Source organism: Chlamydomonas reinhardtii, chromosome 7 (assembly GCF_000002595.2).
Source record: "Chlamydomonas reinhardtii strain CC-503 cw92 mt+ chromosome 7, whole genome shotgun sequence".
NCBI classification, from domain to species: Eukaryota; Viridiplantae; Chlorophyta; class Chlorophyceae; order Chlamydomonadales; family Chlamydomonadaceae; genus Chlamydomonas; species Chlamydomonas reinhardtii.
Window position 1 is genome coordinate 2475743 of NC_057010.1, and position 24795 is coordinate 2500537.

At 63.1% G+C, this 24795-nt stretch overlaps 7 protein-coding genes across 9 annotated transcripts; 4 read left to right on the forward strand and 3 right to left on the reverse strand.

Annotated features, from left to right (window-relative positions):
* Positions 1-7: 7 nt before the first annotated feature.
* On the reverse strand, positions 8-3101 carry CHLRE_07g329277v5 (uncharacterized protein). Its single transcript, XM_043064155.1, has 3 exons — positions 2812-3101; positions 1910-2668; positions 8-1636 (listed from the first exon to the last, which is right to left on the reverse strand). Exons 2-3 carry the CDS (start codon positions 2603-2605, stop codon positions 143-145), a joined length of 2190 nt encoding a protein of 729 aa, XP_042922723.1. The 5' UTR covers positions 2606-2668; positions 2812-3101; the 3' UTR covers positions 8-142.
* A 165-nt stretch (positions 3102-3266) lies between these two features.
* On the forward strand, positions 3267-10333 carry CHLRE_07g329300v5 (uncharacterized protein). The gene is made up of 16 exons (XM_043064156.1): positions 3267-3789; positions 4130-4231; positions 4485-4556; positions 5079-5165; positions 5484-5595; positions 5818-5885; positions 6340-6476; positions 6652-6721; positions 7039-7139; positions 7344-7404; positions 7552-7649; positions 7857-7980; positions 8400-8453; positions 8593-8661; positions 8916-8999; positions 9259-10333. Exons 1-16 carry the CDS (start codon positions 3613-3615, stop codon positions 9319-9321), a joined length of 1479 nt encoding a protein of 492 aa, XP_042922724.1. The 5' UTR covers positions 3267-3612; the 3' UTR covers positions 9322-10333.
* A 22-nt stretch (positions 10334-10355) lies between these two features.
* On the reverse strand, positions 10356-13931 carry CHLRE_07g329350v5 (uncharacterized protein). The gene is made up of 11 exons (XM_043064157.1): positions 13846-13931; positions 13577-13680; positions 13271-13457; positions 12862-13002; positions 12466-12693; positions 12141-12266; positions 11891-12007; positions 11671-11702; positions 11459-11513; positions 11208-11294; positions 10356-11047 (listed from the first exon to the last, which is right to left on the reverse strand). Exons 1-11 carry the CDS (start codon positions 13864-13866, stop codon positions 10775-10777), a joined length of 1371 nt encoding a protein of 456 aa, XP_042922725.1. The 5' UTR covers positions 13867-13931; the 3' UTR covers positions 10356-10774.
* Positions 13932-14031: 100 nt separating this feature from the next.
* On the forward strand, positions 14032-16288 carry CHLRE_07g329400v5 (uncharacterized protein). The gene is made up of 6 exons (XM_043064158.1): positions 14032-14431; positions 14612-14717; positions 14870-14977; positions 15083-15117; positions 15308-15406; positions 15550-16288. The coding sequence occupies exons 1-6, from the start codon at positions 14252-14254 to the stop codon at positions 16081-16083; spliced, it is 1062 nt and encodes a 353-aa protein (XP_042922726.1). The 5' UTR covers positions 14032-14251; the 3' UTR covers positions 16084-16288.
* Positions 16289-16315: 27 nt separating this feature from the next.
* On the reverse strand, positions 16316-18361 carry CHLRE_07g329450v5 (uncharacterized protein). 2 transcript variants are annotated; one of them, XM_001690398.3, is made up of 6 exons: positions 18129-18361; positions 17918-18009; positions 17494-17755; positions 17118-17172; positions 16857-16970; positions 16316-16622 (listed from the first exon to the last, which is right to left on the reverse strand). In XM_001690398.3, exons 1-6 carry the CDS (start codon positions 18307-18309, stop codon positions 16529-16531), a joined length of 798 nt encoding a protein of 265 aa, XP_001690450.1. In that variant the 5' UTR covers positions 18310-18361; the 3' UTR covers positions 16316-16528. The 2 variants fall into 2 exon arrangements, with proteins under 2 accessions (XP_001690450.1, XP_042922728.1); XM_043064159.1 differs by lacking the exons at positions 17494-17755; positions 17918-18009; positions 18129-18361 and adding an exon at positions 17316-17421.
* CHLRE_07g329476v5 (uncharacterized protein) lies at positions 17892-18823 on the forward strand. The gene is made up of 3 exons (XM_043064160.1): positions 17892-18054; positions 18196-18356; positions 18490-18823. Exons 1-2 carry the CDS (start codon positions 17958-17960, stop codon positions 18312-18314), a joined length of 216 nt encoding a protein of 71 aa, XP_042922727.1. The 5' UTR covers positions 17892-17957; the 3' UTR covers positions 18315-18356; positions 18490-18823.
* On the forward strand, positions 18502-24794 carry CHLRE_07g329500v5 (uncharacterized protein). Of its 2 annotated transcripts, XM_043064161.1 has the most exons (19): positions 18502-18683; positions 18999-19027; positions 19169-19331; positions 19428-19697; positions 19840-19931; positions 20142-20344; positions 20554-20604; positions 20756-20904; positions 21062-21352; positions 21545-21729; positions 21851-22045; positions 22150-22388; positions 22519-22641; positions 22797-22911; positions 23030-23138; positions 23257-23318; positions 23452-23555; positions 23692-23771; positions 23908-24794. In XM_043064161.1, exons 3-19 carry the CDS (start codon positions 19191-19193, stop codon positions 24334-24336), a joined length of 2838 nt encoding a protein of 945 aa, XP_042922729.1. In that variant the 5' UTR covers positions 18502-18683; positions 18999-19027; positions 19169-19190; the 3' UTR covers positions 24337-24794. The 2 variants fall into 2 exon arrangements, with proteins under 2 accessions (XP_042922729.1, XP_042922730.1); XM_043064162.1 differs by lacking the exon at positions 18502-18683 and having other exon boundaries at positions 18872-19027.
* Position 24795: the final 1 nt, after the last annotated feature.

Here is a 24795-nt window from a genome sequence, read left to right on the forward strand (position 1 = left end):
TTAAAGCCGGTTTGATGAGCTTTCAATTTATGTCAAGCTGTCCCAGCTTGCAAACTCGACGCAGTCCACACAGGACCGAACGTTTTAGCACCAAACACTAGGGCATATATACGCTATCAACAGCAAGTTTTTCACCAAGCGTTCAGCATACGCATACGTTGTTGATGTGCGACACGTCTGCGGTGGGGGGCCGCCGCATGACAATCCGCACCCCCACCTCCCCTGCTGCCACCGACCCTGCACTGTGGTCACCGATACCGTCACAGCCGCTCTGATGCTGGAGCACAATCCCCAGCCTCAGCTCCGCCGCCTTGCGAGGCCGCTTGTGCTGCGAAGTATCCTCGTGCAGCGTCACGCACAGTGTGTGGGACGACTGGCCCCCACCAGCGCTGGCTGCACCAGGCCCTTCCTGCCCCTGCGCCGCCACGCCCTCCAACTCCTGCCCTTGCTGTTGACGCTGCTGCTCACGCGTCACCGTTTCACGCAAGTGGTTGCGCGGCACAAACGCCACATCCCATGGCAGCATTACCGCGCCCCTGCCCCGACCGCGGCCGCCTTGTCCGCGCCCGTGGCCTTGGCCTCGACCGCGACGGCGCCACGCCCCCGGACCCCCCTCTGTCGGCACCCGCAGCGGCAGGGGCAGCGGCAGCACGCGTAGCACGGTGCCGGGCGGCACCTGACCAGCGGGCCACGGCCCGCGCTGCATCGGCCCGGCCAGCTCCACAAGCCCGCCGTCGTACGACGTCGTCCACAGGCTGCGGCCGCACGGCGACAGCCGCAGCCCCGACGGCCGCCGAAGCACCGCATGCCTCTCCACATTGGCCGCTGACACCCTCGCCCGCGCTTCCTGCGCCGGCGCCGCAGGCGCCCCTGCCGCGGTGGCAGCTTGCGCCACTGCCTGCACCCCAGCCGGCGGCGGCGAGTAGAAGAAGGGCCCGTCATGGCCGGCCTGGGGTTCGTACAGGACACCGCCGGAACTGGTAGCGGCGGTGCGCGCCGCCATGTCGTGCATCCAGGCCAGCGGCACGCAAATGATGACGCCGTTGGTGCGGGGAGGCGGCGCGTTGCTGTACGTGCAGCCACGGGCCACCTTATAATCGCGGTCCGCGGCGATATACAGCGCCGCCGCCGCCGCCGCCGCCGCAGGCGCACGTGCAGCTTCAGCAGCAACAGCCGACCCTTGCGCGGCGGCTGGCGTCAACGCAACAGCCTCGCGCGTCGCCACGCCGTGCGCCTCGCCCACACGCGCCGCTGCCCGGCCCACCGCGCAGAAGGCGTGGTAGCTGAGCGGCGCCAGGCGCTGGTGGACGTGGTGCGGCGCCGACTCTGGCGGCAGCTGCCAGGGCAGGGGCCCCAGCTCCAGGCCCCAGGACGTCCAGCCGCGCCCGCACACCACCGTGAACAGCACCACGCCCTGCCCGAAGGGCGTCCGCGGCGCCGAGTCCAGGCGCCAGCAGCCCACGCCGCCGCCGCCGCCCCCCAGCCGCTCGGTCTCATGGCCGCTGCCGGTGCTGCTACTGCTGTTGGTGCTGTTGCTACTGCGGTGGCGCGGCCCAGGCGGTTGCAGCGAGATGCAGGCCACCCGGGTATCGTGCGCGTTGACCACGTACAGCCGATCGTGTGAAGCGCCAATGCCCTATGGAGGAGGAAAGCAGCGATGGGCAGGGGGTTGCGGCGTAGCACACGCTGTGTCGCAGTGTCTGCAAACCATAGCTGCATTACTGCCACATAACCAATAATGCACCATCAGCAGCAACTCAGCGCGCACATGCGCACGTCCAGGTCATTACCATCCGGCGCTCCGCCCGCACGCCCCTTCCCATTCCCACCCCACTCCACCCCATCCCACCCCAAAGTGCTGGTATCTACAACCCACCCCACACACACGACCACGCGCGCGCACTCGCACCTCGGGCATGCCCATTTCGTCCCCCGGCAGTCGCACCAGCAGCCCCAGTGGCAGCAGGCTGGTGCCGTCATAGGCCACAACGCCCGGCGCCTCGTAGTGGCAGGCGTACAGCGTGAGCGGCGGCGTGGGGGCCGAGGAAGGGTGCAGTGCCGGCCAGCGCCGCTGCGGCGGTGGCGGCTGCGCCGCCGCTGCCGCTGCGCGCCTGGGGGCCTCAGCTGCTATCGCGGCTGCGCCTCTTGCTGCGGCTGCTTCGTCCTTGGCAGTGCGTTGCGCCGCGGCCGCGGCCGCCCACTGGTGGCGCGCCTCCTCCCACCCTGGCGGTCCCACCGTGACGCCAGTCAGCCATGGCGAGCTGTTAGGCGGAAGGCGTTTGGGCGCGTCGCGGTTAGCTTGCGGCCCGGAAACACTGCCGGGTCCCGCGCCAGTGTTCGTAGCGTGGCCATTGCTAGTGCCCGGCCCAGCTTCGCCGCCGTCGCTATCGCCATCGCCGTCCCTGCCGTCGCCATCGCCGTCCCTGCCGTCGCCATCGCCGTCCCTGCCGTCGCCATCGCCGTCACTGCCGTCGCCATCGCCGCTGCTGACGTCGCCACCGCCGTGGCTGATGTCGCCACCGCCATCGTTGTCACTGTCCGTGGAGTCGCCTCCTTTGCTCTCACGGGTGGCACGGAAGGGCCGCTCACGGGCGGCGTTCCACATGACACACCGTTGGCAGTTGCTGGTGGTACTGGTGCTGGTGCTGGCCCCCTCAATGCCGTCAAGCTGGTTGCCAGAAGGAAACAGTATGGGAATGGGGTTGGTTGCGTGAGAGAGGTCCACGACGGCAGGGCGCGTGGACGACAGCGCGGCAGTGTGGATTGTGCATGTTCATACTGGGGAGCGTGACTCGGATGATTATTTCTTACCAGGTATAGAAGGGCATCAATCTCGACTAAGCGCCCAGGGTCGCCCGCGCCCGCAATAACGGCGGGGCGGAAGGGAAACCGAGGCGTGGCCAGGGCTTCCGAAACTCGGTTTGCAAAAGTCGTGCATACGCCAGCTAGCAGCAGGGCTTGGCGCCGCGTCAACCATTTAAGAACGTGTTCGCCCACGTCACGATGGTCGGCCACCAGGCGCAGCAGCGGAAACAGTACGCCGCGGCCAAGCGACTGGACATTTGCATTCGCAGTTAAACCATGGTCAGCCATACAGTAACTCGAGTGCCCTCAATTATTGAAGGAATAAATGTTGCTATGAGAAATTGCCAAGCAGTCCGCGCAGGTCAAAAAAGAGGCGGGCGCAATCCATTTGCCGCGCGATTGCCAGGTCCCCTCCTCGCAGCAGCGAGAGCAGCGAAACCCCTTGCAGTGTAGGGGCTAACGTTGTCAAACACTCTCATCAGTTTTCAGTTTGTAAGGGAGGTCTTCAGCACAACGTCTTGTGCCTTCGTGCAAGCCGAAGCTCCCTGCGACTTCCCTCCAGCATCGCCCTTTAAGCCATCCGTTTACCGGGCTGAGGGTGCTACATTAGCTCAACCCCAGAATCCCCTCGCAAATTCACTGTGAAGCAAGGCTTTGCCAAACTACGGACTGCGACGTTGGGTGCTTGCTCTCGTTTTTGAAATAATAAAGACCATAATGATCATGTCAAGTACTATAAACCTATCTGGGCGACGTCAGGCAACGTCAGTTCGGCAGCCTGGCCATTCGGCGTTGTCATGCGCTGCAATGCCTCGCTTTGTCGGCGAGCGCCTGCGCAGCCGCGAGGCGCCGACGGCTGCTCGGCGCCGGACAGTTACATGCGCGGCGCATAAGGGCGCGGCTGCCGCGGCCGTGGCGGCCACGGCCACGGCAACCGTTTCCGCGCCCCCGCCGGGACCTCCGGGACGAGCGCCTCCAACACAGGTGCGCTATCTCGGTATCGCCAATCACGCAGTCAAGTTCGACAGCGACAGCAGCGAAGGCCAAAATTGCTGTAGGACGTATTAATGCAGAGTTGCGAGCGAGCTGGGTTCGTAGTTCGAAGTGCCCGCCAAACCCTAGACTGCAACAGCCGAGTGGAGGGCGGGCCCCAGCGCGCAACTGATGGACTGCGCAAGGCCCCTGCGTATCCCCATTGAGTTGCCGCCATGCGTTTGCTCCAGCTGGCCCAGAGGCACCCGACCCAGACCCACCGCTTCATCGCCTGCAACCCCCTCCGCCTCCTGCCCCTCTCCCGTTTCTGCCCCCCCTCCGCCTCCTCCAGGACCCCAGCGTCATCCTGCACCTCCTCACTTCCCCCTTTATCTCCATGCTGGGTGGCGAGAGCAGCTGGCAGTACTACCTGTTTTCCCGCGTCACACACGAGGTGCGGGGCTGGGGCTGGATGGGTTGGCCGGAATGGGCGGCATGGGCGGCGACCAGGGGGTGGCAGTGTACAGCTGGCGGTTATGGAACAACGGGCGAAGGGCATGTTGCACATTATTAAAACACACACCGCATCCCGTCGGTCCCCTCCTCGCACCTTGCAGCCCCTGCTGCTCATGTTTTACATGGTCCCATCTTGACATCTTGGCAGCACCTGCACGCACCATCGCCAACACATGTGCACCGCCGCGCAGGTGGTGGCTGTGGCGTTGCTGGCGGTGTTTGCGTACTGGCTGCTCACCAAGATGGCGCACGGCAGTGCGCAGGTGTGTGTGTGTGTGTGTGTGTGTGTGTGTGTGTGTGTGTTTACAAAACGAAACGAAAGCCCGCCCAGTGACGCGACGGAGTCACTTACCGATACCCACCATTTTACCGAGCGTCGCGTGACTGTCGTGACCCAGGTAGTCATACTTACCCGCGATAAGCCTGGAACCCCACGGGCGACCATTCGGCCTGACCCCGCGATGCACCTGTATGCGTCCATGCTCCGCACCCTGGGCGCGCTAAACAACGTTTACCCAGCACGCCTAATTCCCAGATTCCCACCCGCTGGTCGTAGTCGAGCTCACCTATGTGTGTGTGTGTGTGTGTATGTGTGTGTGTGTGTATCTCGTATGCGTGGGCCTTTGGTGTGGGCGCTGGTGTGTTTGTGTTTGTTAAGGGCAACATACGTGTGTATGTGTGTTGGTAGGCTGGGGGGGAAGGGCCGAAGGGGCCCGGGGCTTTACTGGTGCCATGCCAGGCTGTGCGGTGACTGTCTATATCTGGTTGCAACGACATGCACACAGGCGATGGAGAAGCACCGCGACACCGCGGGCTCCGCTGGCGGCGGCGAGTTTCTGCGACTAGCGGCTGACGCGCTGACGGGCGCGCAGGTGCGTGCGGCGCGTCTCCTATTGGAGCTTGTTCGCTTCCTGGTCAGGGGCTCTAGGCCCGCTGTCAGGCACTGTGGCGGCTGTGGAGGGTATGTGCCGGCCGTGCAGCGGGGGCAGCGGCCGGCACATACCCTCGCAAAGCGCTCATGCGCACAGTCGCGAGCCGCCCATGCCCTGCCCGGGCTCCGTGCGCGCGCCCAGCCCATGTGCGCCACACACGCCTTCATGCGCTCTCACGACACACACACGCGTCCTCCGCACTCTAACGTGCAAAATTCGTGCCACCATGCACGCCACCATGCACGGCCGGCCCCGCAGGCCAAGCTGTTCTTCTCGGTGGTGCTGTTTGTGAACGTTGCCCGCAACTCGCTGTACATCATGGACGGCTTCATCACCAAGTTCAACCCCAAGCTTCCCAACGACTGGCTGGGTGAGCAGGCGCAGCAGGCTGCAGAGGCGCAGTGCAAACCCAGTAGCAGCAAAGGCAGTAGCAGCTAAGGCCGCGGCGCTGGGAATGTGTGTCTGCTGTCTGCTTAGCCCAGGGCGCTCTTGCCTGCGCTTGGTGAGAGCTGACGCAACTCCAGCCCCACCTTCCGCCACTTCACGCCACCTCACGTCACTCCGACCTTCCACCTCCTCTTCCTCCTCCCAGACGACCTGATCCGACTGGCGGTTGACTGCCTGGCGCCGCTGGACAACGTGCTGATGAAGCTCAGCCTGGTGGGTGGTAGCGGCGGTGGTGGGGGGGGAGGCGGGGAACGGAGTTTGCAAGGGTGAAGTGGTGGGGGAGGGTGGTTTTGTCATTCCCGGCAAGAGACATGAGATGCTAGGAGGCCGGGTTGGAGTGTTTGGGGGTAGCCAGTTCCGGAGCAGGTTACCCGAGACCAGAACACGAAGTAATAAGCGCGCCAAGCTTGGGCTGGGACAGAGAGGAGGGGCGCCGGCAGGTGGCTGGTCACATGGAGGGGTGGCGTGAAAGGGGTTCCCAAGGCCGGTCGCGCTGCAGCTGGAGACGGCAGCGCTACTGGAAGTGGGTCTGGGTTGTGGGGATGACAAAGCGCCGCGAGCCCACTGCCACGGGCTCTGGGGCGCCCACAGCCCAAGCCTACTGCCCAAGCCGCTGCCACCCTAACCACCACATCATCGGCTGCCTCTGCGCGGTCGCCCTATCCAGATTGGCACGGCGCTGTTCGGCTGTGCGGTGTGTCTGCGCTGGAAGGATGTGCTGGTGGCGTACGGCGTCAAGACCTACCTGGAGCAGCTGGACAAGGGGCAGGAGCTGGTGCAGAACTTCATCAACCCCGCGTCCAAGTGAGGAGATGCGCACATGGGTGCTGCCGTACAGCCGCGGCTGTAGCCGCAGCTGCAGCCGTAGACGCGGCATGGCTCAGTTGGGTATAGGTGCATGTGCCCGGCTGACGGCACCTGTACGAGCCCTGTTGCCGTACACTGTCCGTCCTTTCTCACCCGCCCGCCCGCCCGGCAGCCTACTGAACTGGGTCATCATCGTGCTGTCGGCGCTGTGGTTGGCGGTGGCACTGGGCTTCAACCTCAAGGTGCGGGGGGGGGGGGGGGCTTGGGCGGGGGTTACAATCATGATTATGTAAGAAGTGAAGGCGTAGCGGGGGGGGCGGGGGTTGTAGATATCAGCGCAAACTAAACCGAACCAAGGTAAAAGCGGGGCAGGGAAGATGGGAAGGCGAGACAAGGCCTCCTCACAAAGGCTCCAGGCCATGGGGTAGAGTTGATAGTGGCTTTGGTGCGCAAGTCCTTGCCATGTTCAATACATGTGCGGCCATCGAGCTGGTGACAACCTTGTGCGTGCGCCTTCACTCACCCGCCCACCCGCCTATGAACCTATGCCTACTCGCAGCCGCTGCTGGCGGTGGGTGGTGCCAGCGGCATCATCATCGGTCTAGCCACGCAGCAGGTGCTGGGCAACTTTGTGAGCGGCCTCAACATCTTCCTGTCGCGGTGCGTGCTGTATCCGGGGTGTGCTCCGGCCCCTTGCGCATGCCCGGGTGTCGTGTGAAATGCTCCCCCGGAATCCCACGTGCCACAGCTTCGTTGACACAGAGCTTTCCATGCCCTGGCTTGGCCCGTGCTGTTGCTGTTGCCGGTGCTAGACACATGTTCCTGCTACAATCCATGCGCTTGCACCTCCTGTTATACGCACAGGCCATTCGTGGCGGGCGAGTTTATTAGTCTGGTCAGCCAGACCCTGTCAAGCCAGACCAACGTGAGTACGGTCTGCGACCGTGTACGATACGGCGTACGGGGTACCGTGTTGGGTTGGGCGCAGTGGGCTCCACAGGACCGGGCCCATCCTTCCCCTCATGCGTTCCTATAACACACACACACGCCCCTTTCTCCACGCGGCCCACAGATCAGCGGCCGGGTCATACGTATCGACCCCATGCGCACACTCATAGCCACTGAGGACGGCGCCACCGTCACCGTGCCCAACCAGATCATCGCAGTGAGGTGGGTGACAGCAGCTGACACGTGTGCACAATAGTGTATGTGCGCGAGCCGTGCGCGGTCAAGCCACAGCCGCGGCGCGAGCCCACGCGCCGCAGCATCCCTCTCAACCCACTCAGCACCATGCCGCCTGCCGTCCCGAGCCCCTACCACCCGCCCGACGTGCCCGCCTTGGCTCCCCGCCCCACCTGCCCTGTTCCTCCTCCGCAGCATTGTGGTGAACCGCTCCCGCAGCCCGCACTGGACCGTCAGCACCGCCAGCCCGCTGCTGGCCAACACCCGCGAGCTGAGGTGGCGCATGAAGCTGCCGCACGCCGCTCTGGAGCGCATCGAGGTGCGTGCGTGAATGTGTGTGTGTAGGTGTGTGTGTGTTCGGAAAGCGAAACCGCGCGTGTGTACCATATGTGAGTGTTCCAGAATGCAGAAATGTGTACGTGAGAGTGTTGGACGCCTCCAAACCCAGCTTGCACGCCGATGTATACAATCTAAGCCAAGTGCATCACAGCGAGCGAGGCCGGGGGAAGAGGCGCGTCAGAGGGGCGGTCGAGCAGCCGCAGTGCGCCTGGTGCCATGAGGCCTGTGGCCCCATGTGCTCCAGGCTAACAGGGCAACACCCTACTCCCTCCTGTTTGCGTGACTGGCACTGCGAGAACGCGCACACACACACACACACACACACACACACACACACACACACACACACACACACACACACACACACACACACACACACACATGCGCTCACCGACACAGGAGCTTGAGGCGAAGATCGACGCGGCTCTGAACGCGGCACTGCCTCAGGCCCAGGTGCGTGTGTTGCCGGTCCTGATGTGGGCGGGCCCAGGGATAGAGTAGCCGTGTAGCGCGCACAGCAGCTTCTCGTGCCTCGCTTTTTTCCGCCGTCATCGTCGGGGATCCAACACTGCCCGTGCCAACTCACCTGCAGGTCCGCTACAGCCCGCCCGACCTGCACCTGGTCAAGTTCAACGAGGGAGGCGCGGAGATCGCTGCCAAGGTGCGCACTGGAAGGGCTGTGGGGCGGAAAGCGAGTAGGGCAGCCCCAACGAAGCCCAACCGCCAGGCGGGGAAATTAGTTTCTAGAGATCGGGCGTGGGCAGCGGCATTGAGGCCGCTGTCTGAAGTTTATGCGGCGCCGCACGGGTCATCGCCCGCTTTGTAAAAGTAGTCATTTACTAAAGCCTCCGTGGCAAGCTGCTTCCCGCTGACATGCCGACTACACCCTGGCCCCTCCTTCCCCCGCGGTGACAGGTGAACCTGGTGTGGCGGCTTCGCGAAGGCGGTGCGACGAAGGAGCTGGTGGAGAAGCAGCAGACGCAGGAGATGCTGGTGCAGGTGGGTGCTCCGTGCCCGGGGATTGCAAGGGAGGGCTCCATTCGGGTGGGACGTACGAAGGGGTGTGGAGAGCAATCTGGCAGAGGGCGGGCGGCGGCGCCCAAGTGCAGCGGGGACACCAGGACCGCCTTGGTACGTACAACTGCTGTGTCCCGCTAGGGTCAGCTACTCTGGGGCTGCGTGCGCTGGCCACAGGCCACTGACCATGTGCTCCCATATTGTTATCGAACCCCATCTCCCCACGCATACGGTGGCACAGACGGCGCTGCTGGCGCTGCAGAAGGTGGTCCGCAGCTGCGACGGAGCCTTCATCACCGTGTAGGTGCACTGCGGTAGGCGCACTGCGTGTAGGCGCACTGCATGTAGGCGCACTGCGTGTAGGCGCACTGCATGTAGGCGCACTGCATGTAGGCGCACTGCATGTAGGCGCTGACACGACTGGTTGACATCGAGTCGCTCATCGTGTGCATGAGCGGCGGCGGTGGAGCGATACGCGGCGGCAGCGGCGGCGGGAGGCCGGGAAGGGGGCATCGAGCCCATACAAGGCATGGGCTAGGCAACAGCCACCTTGGTTTGTCGGCATCGCGATTGCGCATGAGCCATTCAACGCGGCGTCATGTCGCTGTGCTGACGTGGGGAGAGTTATGTGGGGGCGTGGCGTGCTGCCTCGGTGACCACGGGTAAGGCTATGTAGGCATTCGTGTACTGACCACCGTCCATTGTGGGCTGTGGAGTGATTCATGCAAGCGCACTCGGTACGCGCGAGGTGGTGTGCAGGCTAAGACAGCACGGGCGTGCGAGAGCCTGCGAGGGTCGTCGCGCTGAGCCATGACGCAGGAGGGTTTGCAGCAAAGTCGGGGTTGGGCCCTGATAGCATGTGATGGCTCGGCGTCTTCGGGAGCTGGGACTGTCCCCTCTGTAACATCCGCATCCATGACGCAGGAATTTTGTGGGAACGTGATATGCTAATGTACAGTGACACTGGTATATTTAGGTGATCGCCATTCGCTTTAGTATCGACCTGTACAGACTTTCCAGTGCTTGGCTTGTGTATGTGGCAAGGCGGGGGGAAGGGTGATGTGAGCGCGTTTGCGGGGTGCCGACGGAGCACCAGCGGAGTAGCAGGGCAGGTCAGCATGATGCGAATTTCATAGGCAGGAGCGCAGAGAGCACTGGACTGTGCATATGCCAGCAGACAGGCTGTCGGAAGGGCGTGCAGGGCAGCCGGCGCAGGCGGGCGGCAGGCAGAAGGGCCAGTAGAGTTGCGCAAGGTCACACGATGTGAGCCCCCCCCCCCCGTCATGAACCGGTGCCAGCTGTAAAGACGTCATGTAGCACACCGTAACGCATGAACCCGTTTGCTAAGGCCTTCGAGCTGCGAGTGCCGGTACCCAATCCTGCGCTGCCTCACTGCATGCGGAATCAGCTACACCTGACGGGACTTCACCAACCTGCCTTACCACTGTCCCGTCGCACACTCACTGCATGCGGTTCTGTGCCGCGCCCGCTGACGCAGGCTGACGCGCCACATCGCCACCCAGTGCGGTAGCCGGTAGCATTGCACGGCTCTGTTGGGCCATGGCACTAGTCCACATCCACACGGCACAGCCGCCCAGCCCGATGCTGCGCACCCCCACACAGCAATGTCGGAACGAATCAGGGGCTCGACAACCGAAGTGGTCGGGGGCACTGCGGCAGGGCAGCTTCGTGTGGCCCAGTTTCCCCACACGCCAATAACGCATGTAAAGCTCAGCGTGTCAGGCTATCGTATTACATTACCGCCTGGCCATCTTCTTATCGGCAAACGCCTTCATCTGCTCCATGAGCCCAACCAGAGTCAAACCGCCACCGCCCGCGCCCGCCGCCGCCGCCGCATCCACCGCCGACCCAGTACTCCCAGCCCCACTGCTGCTACTCCCGCTGCCCGACCCCGTGGTCTGATTGTCGAGGGGCGGCTCCCAGACCAGCTCCGACATGAATTCCGACATGTCATCGAACATGCCATTGTACTTCAGCAGCGCCCGCCGTACGTACATCGCCTTCCCGTGCTGCGAGGAGGTACGGCAGTTGCGGTTGGAGGAAAGCGGGTGGCGTCAGAGCTCGCAACGCAGACGCGCTACAGACGTGAGTGGTCATGCACCTGGACTGATATCTACAGCAATACCATCCGCAAGCTGCTGCGCATGCACAACCTAAGAGCGCCATTACCTGTGACAGGTAGGTGTACGCGAACTGCTGCGCCGCTGCCGACACCCGCTGGCAGCGCTGCGGGTCCTTCTCAAGCTCCAGCAGCACCTGGTGCCAGTGAGAGAGCGAGGGAAGGGTCAACCCTTCTGAAGCTCACATGCTGGCTGGTCCCGAAGCAAGTGCGAGGCTAGGACTCCGGAAGTACAGCTACTGAACATGCGCAACGCATGCGCTTGGACCCATGGACCCCAAGCGCATCGCCAACCGCCTACCTGCAGAACGTTGTCCTTGGTGAAAGGCACGAAGTGCGTCCCCGGTTGGAGCGATCTGCAAAGAGCGCCGAAAAGACGAAATGCGTTGGGCTGATCACGGCTGGCCAGATTTACAGTCCTGGCTCCTCCAAACTCCCCGCTGTGCCTCCAATCAGTCCTATCCGCACCGGTGGCACCTCCGGGGCCCAACACGACACGCGCGCTCAGCATACCGGTAGTAGTACTCTATCCACTCGGTCGTCTCCTGCGTGACAGTGAATCAGCGCGACATGGCAGTCAGCATCCCCCGCAAGCCGCGCAAGAGCACCCGCTAACCCGTCTTCCCCTCCGCAACTCTCCAGCCGCCACCCCCATTGCAACCGCCTTCCTCATCCCTCCCACCCACCCGCCCGCCCCCGCGCCGCCCTCGACCAGCCCGCCCTTGTGTCCCACCTTGAGCACCACGCTGTTGGTGCCCATGAGTTTGCCCAGGCGGCAGGAGGCGGTGAACCCGTCAGCAGACAGCAGGTACTTCCAGCGCGCGTGGTCGGGGATGGTCACGAAGTTGGCCTGGGCGCATGCACCAGGCAAGGGAGCATAATGTCAATAATATGACACGGTACAACCCACGCAACCGAGGAAAAGTCCTTGACGGCCCGCCCGCCAGCGACCCGCCAAGCCCGCAGTGCGCGGCTGGCCTCACCAACTTGACCTTCTTCTTCTTGTTGAGGTTGTTGGTGATGCCCGCGTCCAACAGCCGCTTGCCGTCGGGGTCAATCTCCTGCAGCTTCATTATCCACAACCGCGTGCTGTTGGGCTTCATCTGGGCCTGTGTGCGGTTGGTCGTTGGGAGAAGAGGTTAGCAGGTGGACGTACGGTACGGCGCAATGCGGGCGGTAGGGTCCCAGGTGCAGCCTGCAGCGCGCCGACGGGAGACACGATGGGCGGCCACGCGCGCCCAAGCAACAAGCACCAGACCCCGCCAAACCCCAGGAAACGCCGCACTACGCTGCGCCTGCCGTGCCTACCTGCATGGCCGCCCGCATGAGCGCCTTGTCGTACTTCTTCTCCCAGGGGTACACCACCAGGTTCTCGTACACATGGTTGAAGAAGGGCAGCAGCACGTCCGTCTCCGCACTGTCAGCCGCCGCGTAGTCCCACGACTTGATCAGTGAGAACAGCGGCACGGTGCAGGCGGGAGTCTTGGGGCTGCGCGCCTGGGCGGGCTTGGCCTTGCCGCTCTTGCCGCTGCCCGCCTGCGCGCGTAGGGTTGTAAATACCAGCCCAAATTAGACCAAAACCAACGAAAACGAGCTGAGCACAGGGGGTGTTGGATTGATAGAAGGATGCCTTGGGAGCCTCAGGGCACCATGGAATGAGATGCATGACAGGTCTATGCTTGTGTGGGTATCAATTGCACGCACCGTCTTGGCGGCGGCGCCCCCCGCGCTGTTGTCATCCCGCACGCAGCGGCCCTCGTCCCACACATTCATCAGGTACAGGCTGTCCGGGAACGTGAGGCCGGCGCGCGTGGCGTTGCGCAGCCCCGAGGCTATGGCCTTCATCTGCAGCGTGGACACATGCGCAAGCCAGGCGAGGAATGGCGCAACCAAGTGCAATCATCCAAAGGCGTGCACCGTATGGTACACAGCGGGCAAGCCTATGCTTCCGCACACGCGGCGCCGCGACTCCTGCCCCAGCCTGGAAACGCCGCATCTCACTATGATAGCGCGCATATTGCAAAAATTACCTCGCACTTTCATCCCCGCCTATCTCCCCGGCCACTGGCGCCGCCACCTGCCAGCCCAAACCGCCGTGGTGGCGCCGCCTCACCCTGCTGAGTGTCAGCGCCATGGGCCGCGCCGCCAGCGGCAGCCAGCCCACCCGGTTCTTCTTAATGACTACAAGGCTGAGGTACTTCTGCGGCCGGCCCTTCACGAGCGTGGCCACCAGCTCGTACAGTTGCCGTACGTTGTACCGTCGGTTGGTCCAGGGCGCAAAGTCTGCGTCTAGGTTGTCTCTGTGACAAGGTATGGCAGGTATGCACATACCGTACATCAGGCGTAGAAGGGCCAGGGCTAGCACAATGCCTACGGCGTGTTTTGGCATGTTTGTCGCGGCGGGCACGCTGTCGCCCACCTATAAATGCCCGCCTCCTCCATCTCCGCCTCGCTGGCTCGATGGAAGCCTGGAGCCTCCGTCAGCACCACGGGTGCGTCCGCGGCTGCCACCTGTGCGTGCGTCTGCAGTGGTGCACAATACGCCCAACATATCACGGCCTAACATGAACCCGACAGCGCGCTGGTCCCAAGCTCAAAGGCTGCCACGAAAGCGACGGTTGAGCGTAGGTTGTCGCCAGCTCCCGGTGGGGTTTTGCACGGTTCGGGGCCCAGATCGCCCCCCCTCACCTTGGAGCAGCTCAAGTACATTACCAACATTGCATACAGAAAGCGCACAGCCAGCAATTGACGAGCGCGCCAGCGCTGCTCGCTAGAATTCTCGACCATTTGCGCGACAGCTTGCCTGGCTAACACTGTCCTGATTTCCTCCGAAAGGTTTTCATTGTTTACTGGGTAGGTTTCAATAGTCGAGCATCTATTCTATGCACGATTGCGGCAACTGATTGAAGCTGTCTTGACTTCTTGTAATACTGTATCTGTTGCAATTCTTATCATCAGTCAGTAGTTTGGCCGTGCATGCTTTTGATACATGCGCAATACAGCTACTCATGCGGCATCGAGGTGACATTTTGATAAAGCGGTAGCGCGCATGCTCGGCCAAAACCCCAGGCCTTAAGTTGCATCACCGCAAGTAATGGAGGAATTTTCCGTGGGCGATATTGTGGACGTGAAGGGCTACGGGCGGGCGGAGGTCATCGAGCCCCTATGCACAGACGAAGGCTCGCAGTTCCATGGCCGGTATCGCGTGCGCTACCAGCAGAATGGTGCAACATACTACGCTCGGTCAGACGTGCTGAGGCGGACAGCGACTCAGGTGGGTCGTTTACACGGAGACGGGCGTGGCGGCGGGGGTTTCGGAGCACGGCGTGCACCCGGCGTCCCGGCGAGAGGGGCGGTTGCTGAACGCTGCCGTTCCTGACATTTTGCGACCAAGCTTTGGTACCTTTGGCGCACCATAAATGCACCGGCGTCGCCACGACACGGTGTGATGCAGGTGAAGCAGCGCGTATTGCTGTGCCACTCCACTACCCACTACCGCACTTGCGCCGCCTCGGTCATCAACTACAATGATGCCGTGCTGGAGGTGGGCTCGCACGAGGGTGAGTGCGCATGGCGCCTTCGGATGCAGTGTCATCTTGCCGCGTGATGGGCACGGGGCTCAACGCGGCGGCCTGGGACCCAAAGTACTAGAAGAATGTAATGAGCGATGCGATGTGCCGGCCCCATCCAATGTCACCGCTCAACCACGCAGGCGAGTGCACGTGGCTCATGAGCCGCCGCTGCCGCTACATCGTGGGCGTGGACAAGTCGGAGGTGACCATCGAGGCGGCCAGAAAGCGCTACCCGGGGCTGCGATTCGGTAAGCTGCCGGCAGCAACCATACCTACTGTGCTGCATTTGCATTCATGGCTTGCATCCCACTTCACTGGCACCGTACTTGCCTGCCCACGTGTGCACCTAACAGAGGCGGTGGACGGCTTCGATGTGGCCGCGCTCAAGGTGTGTGCAGCTGCCATTGAACGCGAACTGAGCCGAAGTAATCTCGTGAGCGTGCCGAGTGCTTGTGCACGCGTACGGTATTGGCACGGTCGCCCATGGAGGATGCCGGGCCGACCTCGTCATCGGCCACGAATTCTAGCCCCGGCCCCCTGTAAGCTACATCCCTGTATCGGCTCATCCACGCACCCAGGCGCTAGGGCCGCCCGAGGGCTTCGCCGTCGTGCTGGTGGACATCGGGGGCATTGCATCGCTGCCCACTGTGGCGGCGCTGGTGGGGCTGTACTACAAGGTACGGCAGATTGGGCTGTGGCATGAGCACTGCCGCGGCATGCGCCCGGGTCCTGCGTTTTTTCACTCATGGGTGGAGCCGGAAGAACGGCGTGAGCGGTACGGAGCAAGGCGTGCTTCGCCCACATTCACCTCCGCGTGCAGGAGTTCCCCTGGAACACCAAGATTGTGGTCAAGAGCGTGTTCCTGAAGCGCATGATGGAAGACTGCCTTCCCTACAACCCGGCGCCGTCCAACCCCTGGCAGTGGACCACCGGTACCCCTGTCATTGCCGGCGCGCCGGGCTCGGCCGGTGCGACGGCGGCGTCGCCAGCAGCGGAGCCTGGCCGGGGTACTCAGGGGCCAGGCGAAGGGGCGGAGTCGGGACCGAGCGGCAGTGGGGCAGCTGGGAGGGAGGAGCTAGTGTTCAATGGGCCGCGGCGGAACGGCAAAAGCCGGGACTCGCGACGTGCCGCGGTCTCGGCATCGGCATCCGCAGCGGCAGCAGCGGCGGCAGCGGCGGCGGCAACGGGCGGCGGAGGAGCGGGTGAGGGCCAAGGGCGTGGCGGGCGCGGGCAAGGCGCGCGGGGGCGGGGTGGGAGAGGCGGAGGGCGCGGCGATGCTGTTGGCGACGCGAATCCGGTGACAGAGCCGGTTGCTGCTGGCGCACCCGGTGGCGCTGCAGCGGGTGACGCGTAGTGTGGTTGGATATCGCAGTGCTGACCTGGCTGAAGCACAGCAAGGTGCAGGTCTGCTAGAGTTGTGTGAGTAGAAAGCTGAGAGACAAGGAGTGGCCCCAGCGCCTGAGTTCGTGCATGGATAGTTACATGATGACTATACACAAACACAAACTTTGCGTCATATCGTATGCGTCAAGTCGTATACGTTGTAAAGCTCGGCCAATCATGCCATTGCTAACCTCTTGGCGCCGTTCCTCGATATGACGTAGCTGGCATGGTGAGTGCTCAGTCTGCTGGTGCAGTGGCACCGTGCGGTGATATGCTTGCTTACTGGCCACTGGTCCTGTCGCCGCTGCTTCCACCCCAGCATGCCTCTCCCCACCCCCATGTCCAAGCACGTCATGGCCGTCCTGATGGGCTGATCGCCCCATATGCCCTGCAGGCGCATACGCAGCAGGAACTGCTCAGTGCCCGCCACCCTCAGCCTGACCCGCACCCTCCAGGTCCTGCAGGAGCCCCGCCGCGGCATCCGGGTGCCCGGCGTTGAGGCCGAGAGACCTGCGGGAAGCATACGGTGGCGTGGCGAGGTGAGCGAGCGGTGCATGTGACTGGGCACGCACGGGCTAGGGCACCCGCACCCTGGCATTCGTCCGTATACTGCTATGCTGTGTGGGTCTCGAAGCTCCAGGGTATCCAGGGAGAAAGGCAAGCATCTTTAACGTGTGTAGATACACGCGCACAATACACGCGCCGGGACGGGTCAAAGCGAACACACATGTGTGGCGCACGGACCTGACCAGCTGTCGTGCGCCCTCCAGGCGGCTCAACGCCTCCTGCGTGTGCGCGTTGGTGTCGCGCCACGCCGCCTCCTGGCTGCCGCAGTAGCTGCCCACCTCCGCCTTGAGCCTGGGGGCAGCAGGTCGGCCGAGTCGGCAGGTAAGAAGCAGGTCATGGCGCTGTGGCCGTAGCTGTGTACATGCCCTCCCCAATACCTTGAACAAGGCTGTCCACCCCTTCCCTTTTCCCAGTGCTGAAAACAACCTTCTTTCCCACCTGTTCATGCGCTCCACAAAGTCCTTTTTCATGGCCTCCAGGAAGTCCACCGCCACTGCGGCGGGCGGTGGGCCCGGGCGGCGGCATCAGAGAGAGGTAGCCAGCAGGTGAGGCATGGGCGCATACAGCGCGGGCGCGACGGCAAGCGGCTCAGCAGGAGGCTGATGCCTAGGGCATCGTATGTTTGCCACCGCTTACCGTTGGTCAGCTCGTCAATCTTCGGGGCGTTTGCGGACATGCGTGCACGGAAGCCGCGTACATGTGCGATGCAGTATGTTCCGTCATTGCGATAAGGCAGAGAATCGCAAAGGACCGCAACGCACAATCCAGTGCAGATACCTCGCAACAACACCCCGCTCTTGTCGCCGCCCCTCACCCCGCACCTGCTGCTCGATCGCGGCCTTGCGCTGCTGCATGCCCACCAGGCCCGTCATGATGGTGTCGGTCACGGGGCCAGGCGGCGGTTCTGTGGGCGGCTCCGCCGCCGCGTGCCCTTCCCCGTCCGCCTCCTCGTCCCCCGCAGCGCCTTCCGCACCGCCGTCGTGGTGGTGTGTGCCGGCGCCTGTCCCGCCGTGTGCGGCAGAAACGCCTAGCTGTAGGGAGCCGCCCCCCTCGTGCTGGTCGTCCGCGAGCAGCACCTGCCCGCACGCGGTTTGCAGAAGACAAGTTGGTCGATGTACGGCTGTTGGTGCATGACGCAGTCGGCCCTTGCGCACGTCCACAGTCCCCAGCCCGCGCTGTCTCCGCCACCCTTTCCATTTGCAGATGGATACACATGCCTGCCGAATCCTCACACGCACCTCCAGGCGCTGACCCACATCACCCGCGTCATCCAGGGACATGGCATCGTCACCGCCGCCCGCGCCGCGGCGGCTGCCTCCTAGCAAGCTACCTATGAGCAGTGGGGATCGCAGCACGGCATCCACCAAGCGGCGAGGTGAGCAAGGTGGCGATAGGTAGCGGAACGTGCGTGGGGCGAGCTCAGCACGCAAGCCACAATAGCGCACGCACCTGCCGTCTCGGCGTGTTGGTTCTTCTGGGTCGGGAACGCACTGATGCCGTCTGCCATGGACTGCAGCGAACCCCGCAGCAGCTGCGAGCTGGGCTGCTGCAGCTGGTCCAGCGCGGGTGACGCGTCCGGCGAGCCGGAGAAGCGCCGCGCCACTGTGCGACTGCCGTGGCCACGCTGCATCTTAGCGGCGGTGCTACACGCTATGAAACAAGCTAGGCCGTCAGCATGTGAGGAGAAGAGCTGCCGGCGGGTTGTGACTTTCGCGCCTGGTTGCCAGGGCTCCTGCAGTGGCTGCAGCGGGGCCTTGGCAGGTGGCCCACTGTGTACCAAGCGAATTGTAACCCCGACTCCGTGCTGCAGGAGCTTTGGCGAGAGGTCAACCGCGGCGGGCGAAGAGCCTGGAACGCCAAGCTGAGGCGCCTCAGACGCGTAAGGACTCTTAAGGTGGGCTTAGCACGTGCGAGCTGCTGCAGGCCCGCGAAACGGCCAGGAAGACGGAGACCCGCCGCCCCGTTATTGTCGTTTTGGCGCGCGAATTCGTCAATTGGTGCGCGGTAAGCAGGCTACACGGTAGGATGTTGCAGTGATCGTATGCTGCCTTCCTTAGCTAAACGGGGGCTAGCAGTCGTAGACGTGCCTGGGAAGCCGTGTCAGCTGTCGGGCGGGATTTGCCATGCAAGCTTCGGATTGGCCCTTCGCCGCTCTGTCCATAAAAGCCCTCCTGCTTTCTTAATACTGTAGCCTTACAGCTCAACTCTCTGCGCGCCATCCTCGTGATCAGCAGCCCGGCACTCGGGCATAACTTATTGGGTCCCCCCTTCTCAGTTCTGTGAGGTCCTGTGCTCCTTTTCCTACTCTCCTTCCGCTAGAATTCGCCGCTGCTAGCGAACCCGACAAGGTAGGTGCGCGGCTGCAGCGGGCTTTCGTCTGTGGAGCTGCTCCCAGCTGTCGCCTTTCCGCGCTTGCTTGTTGCCACCAGCTGCTTGCTTCTTGCCACAGCTCCATGCTCGTGCGCGTTACGCTCAACCCTCGCTTGCAGACAGCTTCACAAGAGAGCGGCGATGGCGCCGTGCAAGCGCCGCGCAGCTTGCGGGGCGCTGCTCTTGCTCTCGGCACTCGTCGTTTGCTTCAGTCCTGCTGCTGAGGCCTCTGCTCGCCGGCTGAATGCTGCTACTACGCCGATCAAGCTGACGCCCGTGAACGTAAGTTGGGGCCTCGTAAGACTTGTCAAGGTCCCATAACAGCCGGGGCGGCTTCTCCCGGTGCGACTGACTGTACACTCGTGTCCTATCCTGCAGAGCACGGCCAGTCAGCCCAAGCCTAGCCCAAGCCCCGCCGCCAGCCCTAACGCCGCCTCGACTGGTGGCGTGCCTTCCACCAAGCCTGGCGCAAATGCAAGCCCCTCGCCTACAGCCACGCCGGCTCCTAGCTCTCCCGGCAGCGGCTCCGCCACGCAGCTGCCGGCAGGCACTATCAGCCCCATCGTGACCTCGGCGGGTGGCTTCGCCGCCGGCTGGCGCTCCGCCTCCTACGGCTGCATCGATTGCACCTGGAATGACACACAACGGGTGGGTTGCTAACATGTGCGCCCACTATCTGTCAGCCCTATGTCCACACTCCTGCGACCGTGTCGCGCCATTGCTTCCAAACCGACCCTTTGCTCATGTCACCGGTACCGTTTCCCTCGGCTCACTTGCCTGGCCCTTGCAGCACCGCGCCGCCGACGCCGCATCAGTGTACGCGGCAATGCAGCCCTGGTCCGCCCTTATCTTCGAGAGCGACGCGGGCTTCTCCTCTTACAGGTGCGGTCTTGGGTGACGGTTTACAGCTTGACCCACATGACGGTGTGGTTGCCGGCATTATGACAAGCCGACGCACATCACACCTCGCCCCAGGATCCACCTGCCAGCCATGGCAGCTGTGCCCGCCGGGTCACCACATGTTTTGCCGTTTCCCAGAGCCTGACCCACATCGCTGCTGTCTCCCTGTCCCTTCCTGACACCAAACTGCAGCGTGCTGGACATGTGGGTCAAGGGCGCGGGCGTGGCCCGTGTGGTCCTGTACCTGCAGGACACGCGTGGCCGCCGCCTGAGCTCTGAGGTACCCTTCAGCCGCATGGATGCTGCCTCCGCCGCCGCTGCCGGTGTCGAGGTGCTTGGCTCCAACGATGACGGCTGGATCCGCGTGCACGTCACTCTTCCGTCCTTGACCGCCGGTAAGTTGACCGCACATCGCCAGCCTGTAATAACCCACCCCGCACCCGCAGCCAAACGACGGGGGACATTGTTTGCATCGCTTGTATCGGTGTTTGTACCGGATGCTTCCATTATTGCTGTGTCAGTGTGGGGCACTGTAGGGGACAAAGAAGCGGTTTGCAAGGCCTGGCACTCCACCTTGCGCCCCCACTCATCGGCGATCTCTCAGGTGGCGCGGGCGCTGGCACCTGGAACCGCATCGTCATCCGCGACGTTTCAGGTAGGCCATGCTAGGAGTGCACATCGGGGCTGTACACACTCAGGCAGCGCCACGGCACGTCGCTGCGAGGCAACCCCATGCCAATAACCGTACATCAACTATGCCAATAACCGTACATCAACTCACGGCGTAGACTTGTTGTCCGCCGCAGGCACGGGCTTCACGCTGCAGGTGTCCAACGTGCGCCTGGTGGCCCTGGGCCTGTCCGCCGCCTCGTGGGAGGGTGTGGACCTGACGCCGCTGGACCTGAACTTGGTCACTAACATCAAGATCCCCGTCTTCAACATCGACCCGCCCGCGGTGAGCGCATGGTGAAGTGGACGTGAGCATCACGTGCACGCATGCGCCGCAAGCACTCAATTTAAGCATGCACGCCGCCTGCTCATGCAGCCTGCCTTCAGCCTGACCTGTCATTACCTTTGAGCCTCACCTTTTACCCTCCACCTGTTGCATGCAGCTAAACCTGAGCCCCATGTACCACGGCGGGTCTGGTGGCTCTGGTTTGCGCTACATCATGAAGCTGAAGAACGTGGGCGCCGCCGGTGTGGCCGCCGACGGCAGCTTTGGTGGCGCTCAGCTGGGCACGCTGCGCAGCATCTGCCAGGAGCTGGCGGGCGCTCTGCCCATGGGTGGCTCCCGCTTCCGCGGCATGTGCGACCCCATCCAGCTGCCCGCCGTGTTCGACCTCAACATGCCCGACTCCACCGCGCTGCAGTGGCCCTTCCAGGCTTTTACCGTCAGCTCGCAGGTGCGTGTCGTGCCGGTGTTGTAAGGGAGGGAGGGCTCCAGTCCCTCACTTCAATCCAAGCACTACAACGCCGTAGGGTCTGTAGGCTGCTGTGATCATTGATTGCGGATGCCCCCGGGGCGTGCCTCTATCTGGGTCTCATGCATACCGCCCTGTTCACAGACCGCGTGCCTCGCAATCCCACAAACACAGGTGGACCTAGAGGCCATGCGCACGGCCCTGGGCAACCAGCTGGAGTACCTGGAGGTGGACATGCTGGGCTCCATCGGCCTGGACACCTTGCACTCCAACACCACCGCCTCGGCCGCCTCGGCCGCGGCACCCAGCGCCGCTGGCACCTGCGTGTGCACTATGGTCTATGCACCCGTCTGCGGCAGGTGAGCGTCCCGCCTTGCAGACCAAATGGCTCTTATTGGGTAGCCCGGGCCCGGTTGCTATGTGCATTGCGAAGCGTGTCCTAATGGTTGCCGCCCGCGCATGCCTGGCCCGTCCCTGCAGCGACGGCCGCACCTACTCCAACCCCTGTGAGGCCAACTGCGCGGGCGTTAAGAGCTACAAGGCCGGCGAGTGCACGGCCCAGGGCGGCGTCAACACACCTGCAGCACCGTCACCAGCTGACAACACCTCGTCCTCCTCGCCGGTCCCCCGCGAGAACTGTGCCTGCCAGGGGATTCCCAGCCCCGTGTGCGGCAGGTGGGTGCAACGGCTGAGCTTGCTCCAATATGCACACCTATCAGGGCGATGTTTTCACGCTAACTTCATCTACGCGCCCGCTGCCTCACTCCCCATTCCTTTAGTGACGGCAACCAGTACACAAACGCCTGTGAGGCGTGGTGTTCGGGCGTTCTGTCCTGGCGCCTGGGCACCTGCCCCGGCGGCAACGGCACCTCACCCTCGCCCGGCGGCGGCAATTTCGGCGGTGCTGAGACTGTGGACTACTCGCCGCGCTCGTGGGGCCTGGACCGCATCGACCAGATGTACCTGCCCATGGACGGCGCCTACCACCCCGGCCGCCTGGATGGCAGCGGCTCGCACAGTGAGTGCGTGGCAGCAAGGCCTGGCCTGACGCTGCTTCCAAGCGCACGTGGGGAATTGGTGTTCGCAGGCTGAAGAACCGCAGCCTTTGTATCATGTCTCACACCATGTCCTCCCTTCGCCTCTCGCAGTCTACGTGCTTGACACCGGCATTCGCTCCACCCACTACGCCTTCAGTGGCCGTGTGGGTGCCGGCACGTCCATGCTGGGCAGCAGCTGGGAGGATGACCACGGCCACGGCACCCACGTCTCAGGTGGGGCCACCTGCGAAAACAGCTATGCAGTTCTATCCGGGTTTCTTGCGATCTCTGCCGTAGGACCCAGGGTATCTTTGGCAAGGATCAGCAGCGGGTCGTGACACGCACGCTCATGCACCCTGCCAATCGCATGCAACTGCCCCTACATCTAGGAACCGCCATGGGAGCCACATACGGTGTGGCTCGTGCCGCTATTGTCCACGCGGTGAAGGTGTGCGACAGCCAGGGCTCCGGCACCTACTCTAACTTTATCTCCGGTCTGGGCTGGTGAGTGCCGTGGCGTGGTGCACTTCCTTGGCAGGACGAATGAATTGCACGGGATCAACCAATCTGTTATTCCCGAGGTGCACGCCTTACGCCGTGTCACCGTACCTGGCGTTCGCAGGGTCAAGAACCACGTCCAGAACAACGGCATCAAGCAGGCGGTGGTGTCCATGTCGCTGAGCGGCCCCCGCTCCGCTTCCCTCAACGACGCCATCCAGGACGTGGTCAACGTGAGTCCTCGGCGCAAGCACACTACCTGACTGACTATCAAGTGATGAAGTAGCATTGCGTGATTGTAGTTTGGCTCCGTGACTTGAATTCACCAAGCCCAGATGCCCCCTCCTACAGAATGGCATTACCGTTGTTGTCGCGGCTGGCAACAATAACGGCGGTGACTCGTGCAGCTACAGGTGCGCCCACCCGCAGCCAATGCCAACTGATCGTACCGGTCATGATAGAGGGGTGTAATGTGTCCTGTTGGGGCAATTACCTCCGTTCCGCGACTGTTGGTCCACCCCTTTGTGCTTCTCCTGATATCTACAGCCCCGGCTCAGCCCCCGCCGCCATCTCTGTGGGCTCGTCCAACCGGGATGATTCGCTGTCCTCCTTCTCCAACGTGGGTGGCTGCGTCTTCACCTTCGGCCCAGGTAAGCAGCCGCAGCCCTCGACACGTTGAAACCTGTAACCGCTCTGCATGTGTCGTCACGGCTCTCCATGTTGCATACTACCGCTAGAGGTGGTGTAATGAGATCGTCTCCGCTGCGCTGTCGATCTGGATCACAGGCGGCTCCATCGTGTCCGCCTACAACACGGCGGACAATGCGGAGGCCACCATGAGCGGCACATCCATGGCCACTCCCCATGTAAGTGGCACTGCTGTCGTAAACTCAAATGCCGGCAGGCTATGGGGAGGCGGCAGCCGGCAAGCAGACAGAGACTGCTGTGCTGCTGTTGAATCACTGTCCTTACCTCCGCCATTCTCATGTCCGCCGCGCACAGGTCTCGGGCGTTGCCGCCATGATCCTCCAGGCCTACCCCGGCGCCTCGCCCGCCACTGTGCGCGATAAGCTGGCTCAGGCAGCCGTGGGCATCACGTTCAGCAGCTCCTCGCCCTCGCGCTTCCTCAACGCCCAGACCACGCGCTTGGCTCCCGCGAGCCCCAGCCCCAGCCCGACTCCGGCGCCCACGGCAGCCCCCACTCCGGCGCCCACGGCCACGCCCACTCCCACCCCGCCTCCCTGGTCGTTCACCTGGCCCTTCGATGTCTTCAACCCGGCGCCTGCTCCTACGCAGGCGCCCAGCCCGTCACCCACTCCGACGCCCAAGCCCACGCCGGCACCGACGCCCGCGCCCACTCAGGCGCCTTTCACGCCGTTCCCGATGCCCAACTGGTGCAGCTTCTGCGCCTGGTGCCTGACGTGCTCGTAGTGTCGTACGTGAGTCTACCCGGGCGTAGGATGTGATGATGTACGTACTGTACGGATGTTGATCAAGAAACGGTGTATCACGACAATACACGTGGCCACGCGCAAGGCGTGTTTTTGGCAGAAGCCAGCGCTATTTGAAATAGTATACATGACTTGCACTTTTCCCAGCCTTGCGACGCGTTCACCACATGCGGCAGCTTCGACTGAGCTGAAGCACTGCGATCTTGAGTATGACTGTGGTGTCCGGCAGTGGTCACAAGTGACCACGCGTGCCTGAACAACCATCAAAGTGCGGGCACGCGCGCGACCATGCGGCGTGTAACATAGAATTCATACGGCCGCACCAGCTCCGGCTTTGGAATACGGTAGACTAGTCCGGACGCCGCGTGCTGCATACGGCATTCACAATGGACCTTTCTACCGCAGATGAGTCAATTCGGTCAAACCACTACCAACCAGA

Excerpts from the sequence above, each read along its gene's own strand:
- CHLRE_07g329277v5 (XM_043064155.1), bottom strand. The coding sequence starts at position 2,605 with ATGTGGAACGCCGCCCGTGAGCGGCCCTTCCGTGCCACCCGTGAGAGC. Across the intron at positions 1,637-1,909 it reads ACGAAATGGGCATGCCCGAG|GGCATTGGCGCTTCACACGA; the intron begins GTGCGAGTGCGC and ends CCTCCTCCATAG.
- CHLRE_07g329300v5 (XM_043064156.1), top strand. The coding sequence starts at position 3,613 with ATGCCTCGCTTTGTCGGCGAGCGCCTGCGCAGCCGCGAGGCGCCGACG. Across the intron at positions 6,477-6,651 it reads TTCATCAACCCCGCGTCCAA|CCTACTGAACTGGGTCATCA; the intron begins GTGAGGAGATGC and ends CCCGCCCGGCAG. Across the intron at positions 8,454-8,592 it reads CGGCACTGCCTCAGGCCCAG|GTCCGCTACAGCCCGCCCGA; the intron begins GTGCGTGTGTTG and ends ACTCACCTGCAG.
- CHLRE_07g329350v5 (XM_043064157.1), bottom strand. The coding sequence starts at position 13,866 with ATGTACTTGAGCTGCTCCAAG. Across the intron at positions 13,681-13,845 it reads TGTACTTGAGCTGCTCCAAG|ACGCACGCACAGGTGGCAGC; the intron begins GTGAGGGGGGGC and ends GCACCACTGCAG. Across the intron at positions 12,008-12,140 it reads AGAAGAAGAAGGTCAAGTTG|GCCAACTTCGTGACCATCCC; the intron begins GTGAGGCCAGCC and ends GCATGCGCCCAG.
- CHLRE_07g329400v5 (XM_043064158.1), top strand. The coding sequence starts at position 14,252 with ATGGAGGAATTTTCCGTGGGCGATATTGTGGACGTGAAGGGCTACGGG. Across the intron at positions 15,118-15,307 it reads TCGATGTGGCCGCGCTCAAG|GCGCTAGGGCCGCCCGAGGG; the intron begins GTGTGTGCAGCT and ends CCACGCACCCAG. Across the intron at positions 15,407-15,549 it reads TGGTGGGGCTGTACTACAAG|GAGTTCCCCTGGAACACCAA; the intron begins GTACGGCAGATT and ends CTCCGCGTGCAG.
- CHLRE_07g329476v5 (XM_043064160.1), top strand. The coding sequence starts at position 17,958 with ATGGCATCGTCACCGCCGCCCGCGCCGCGGCGGCTGCCTCCTAGCAAG. Across the intron at positions 18,055-18,195 it reads GGCATCCACCAAGCGGCGAG|CGAACCCCGCAGCAGCTGCG; the intron begins GTGAGCAAGGTG and ends CATGGACTGCAG.
- CHLRE_07g329450v5 (XM_001690398.3), bottom strand. The coding sequence starts at position 18,309 with ATGCAGCGTGGCCACGGCAGTCGCACAGTGGCGCGGCGCTTCTCCGGC. Across the intron at positions 18,010-18,128 it reads CCAACACGCCGAGACGGCAG|GTAGCTTGCTAGGAGGCAGC; the intron begins GTGCGTGCGCTA and ends CACTGCTCATAG. Across the intron at positions 17,173-17,493 it reads GATCGAGCAGCAGGTGCGGG|TGGCGGTGGACTTCCTGGAG; the intron begins GTGAGGGGCGGC and ends CGCCCGCCGCAG.
- CHLRE_07g329500v5 (XM_043064161.1), top strand. The coding sequence starts at position 19,191 with ATGGCGCCGTGCAAGCGCCGCGCAGCTTGCGGGGCGCTGCTCTTGCTC. Across the intron at positions 19,932-20,141 it reads GCGGGCTTCTCCTCTTACAG|CGTGCTGGACATGTGGGTCA; the intron begins GTGCGGTCTTGG and ends ACCAAACTGCAG. Across the intron at positions 22,642-22,796 it reads CCACGGCACCCACGTCTCAG|GAACCGCCATGGGAGCCACA; the intron begins GTGGGGCCACCT and ends CCCTACATCTAG.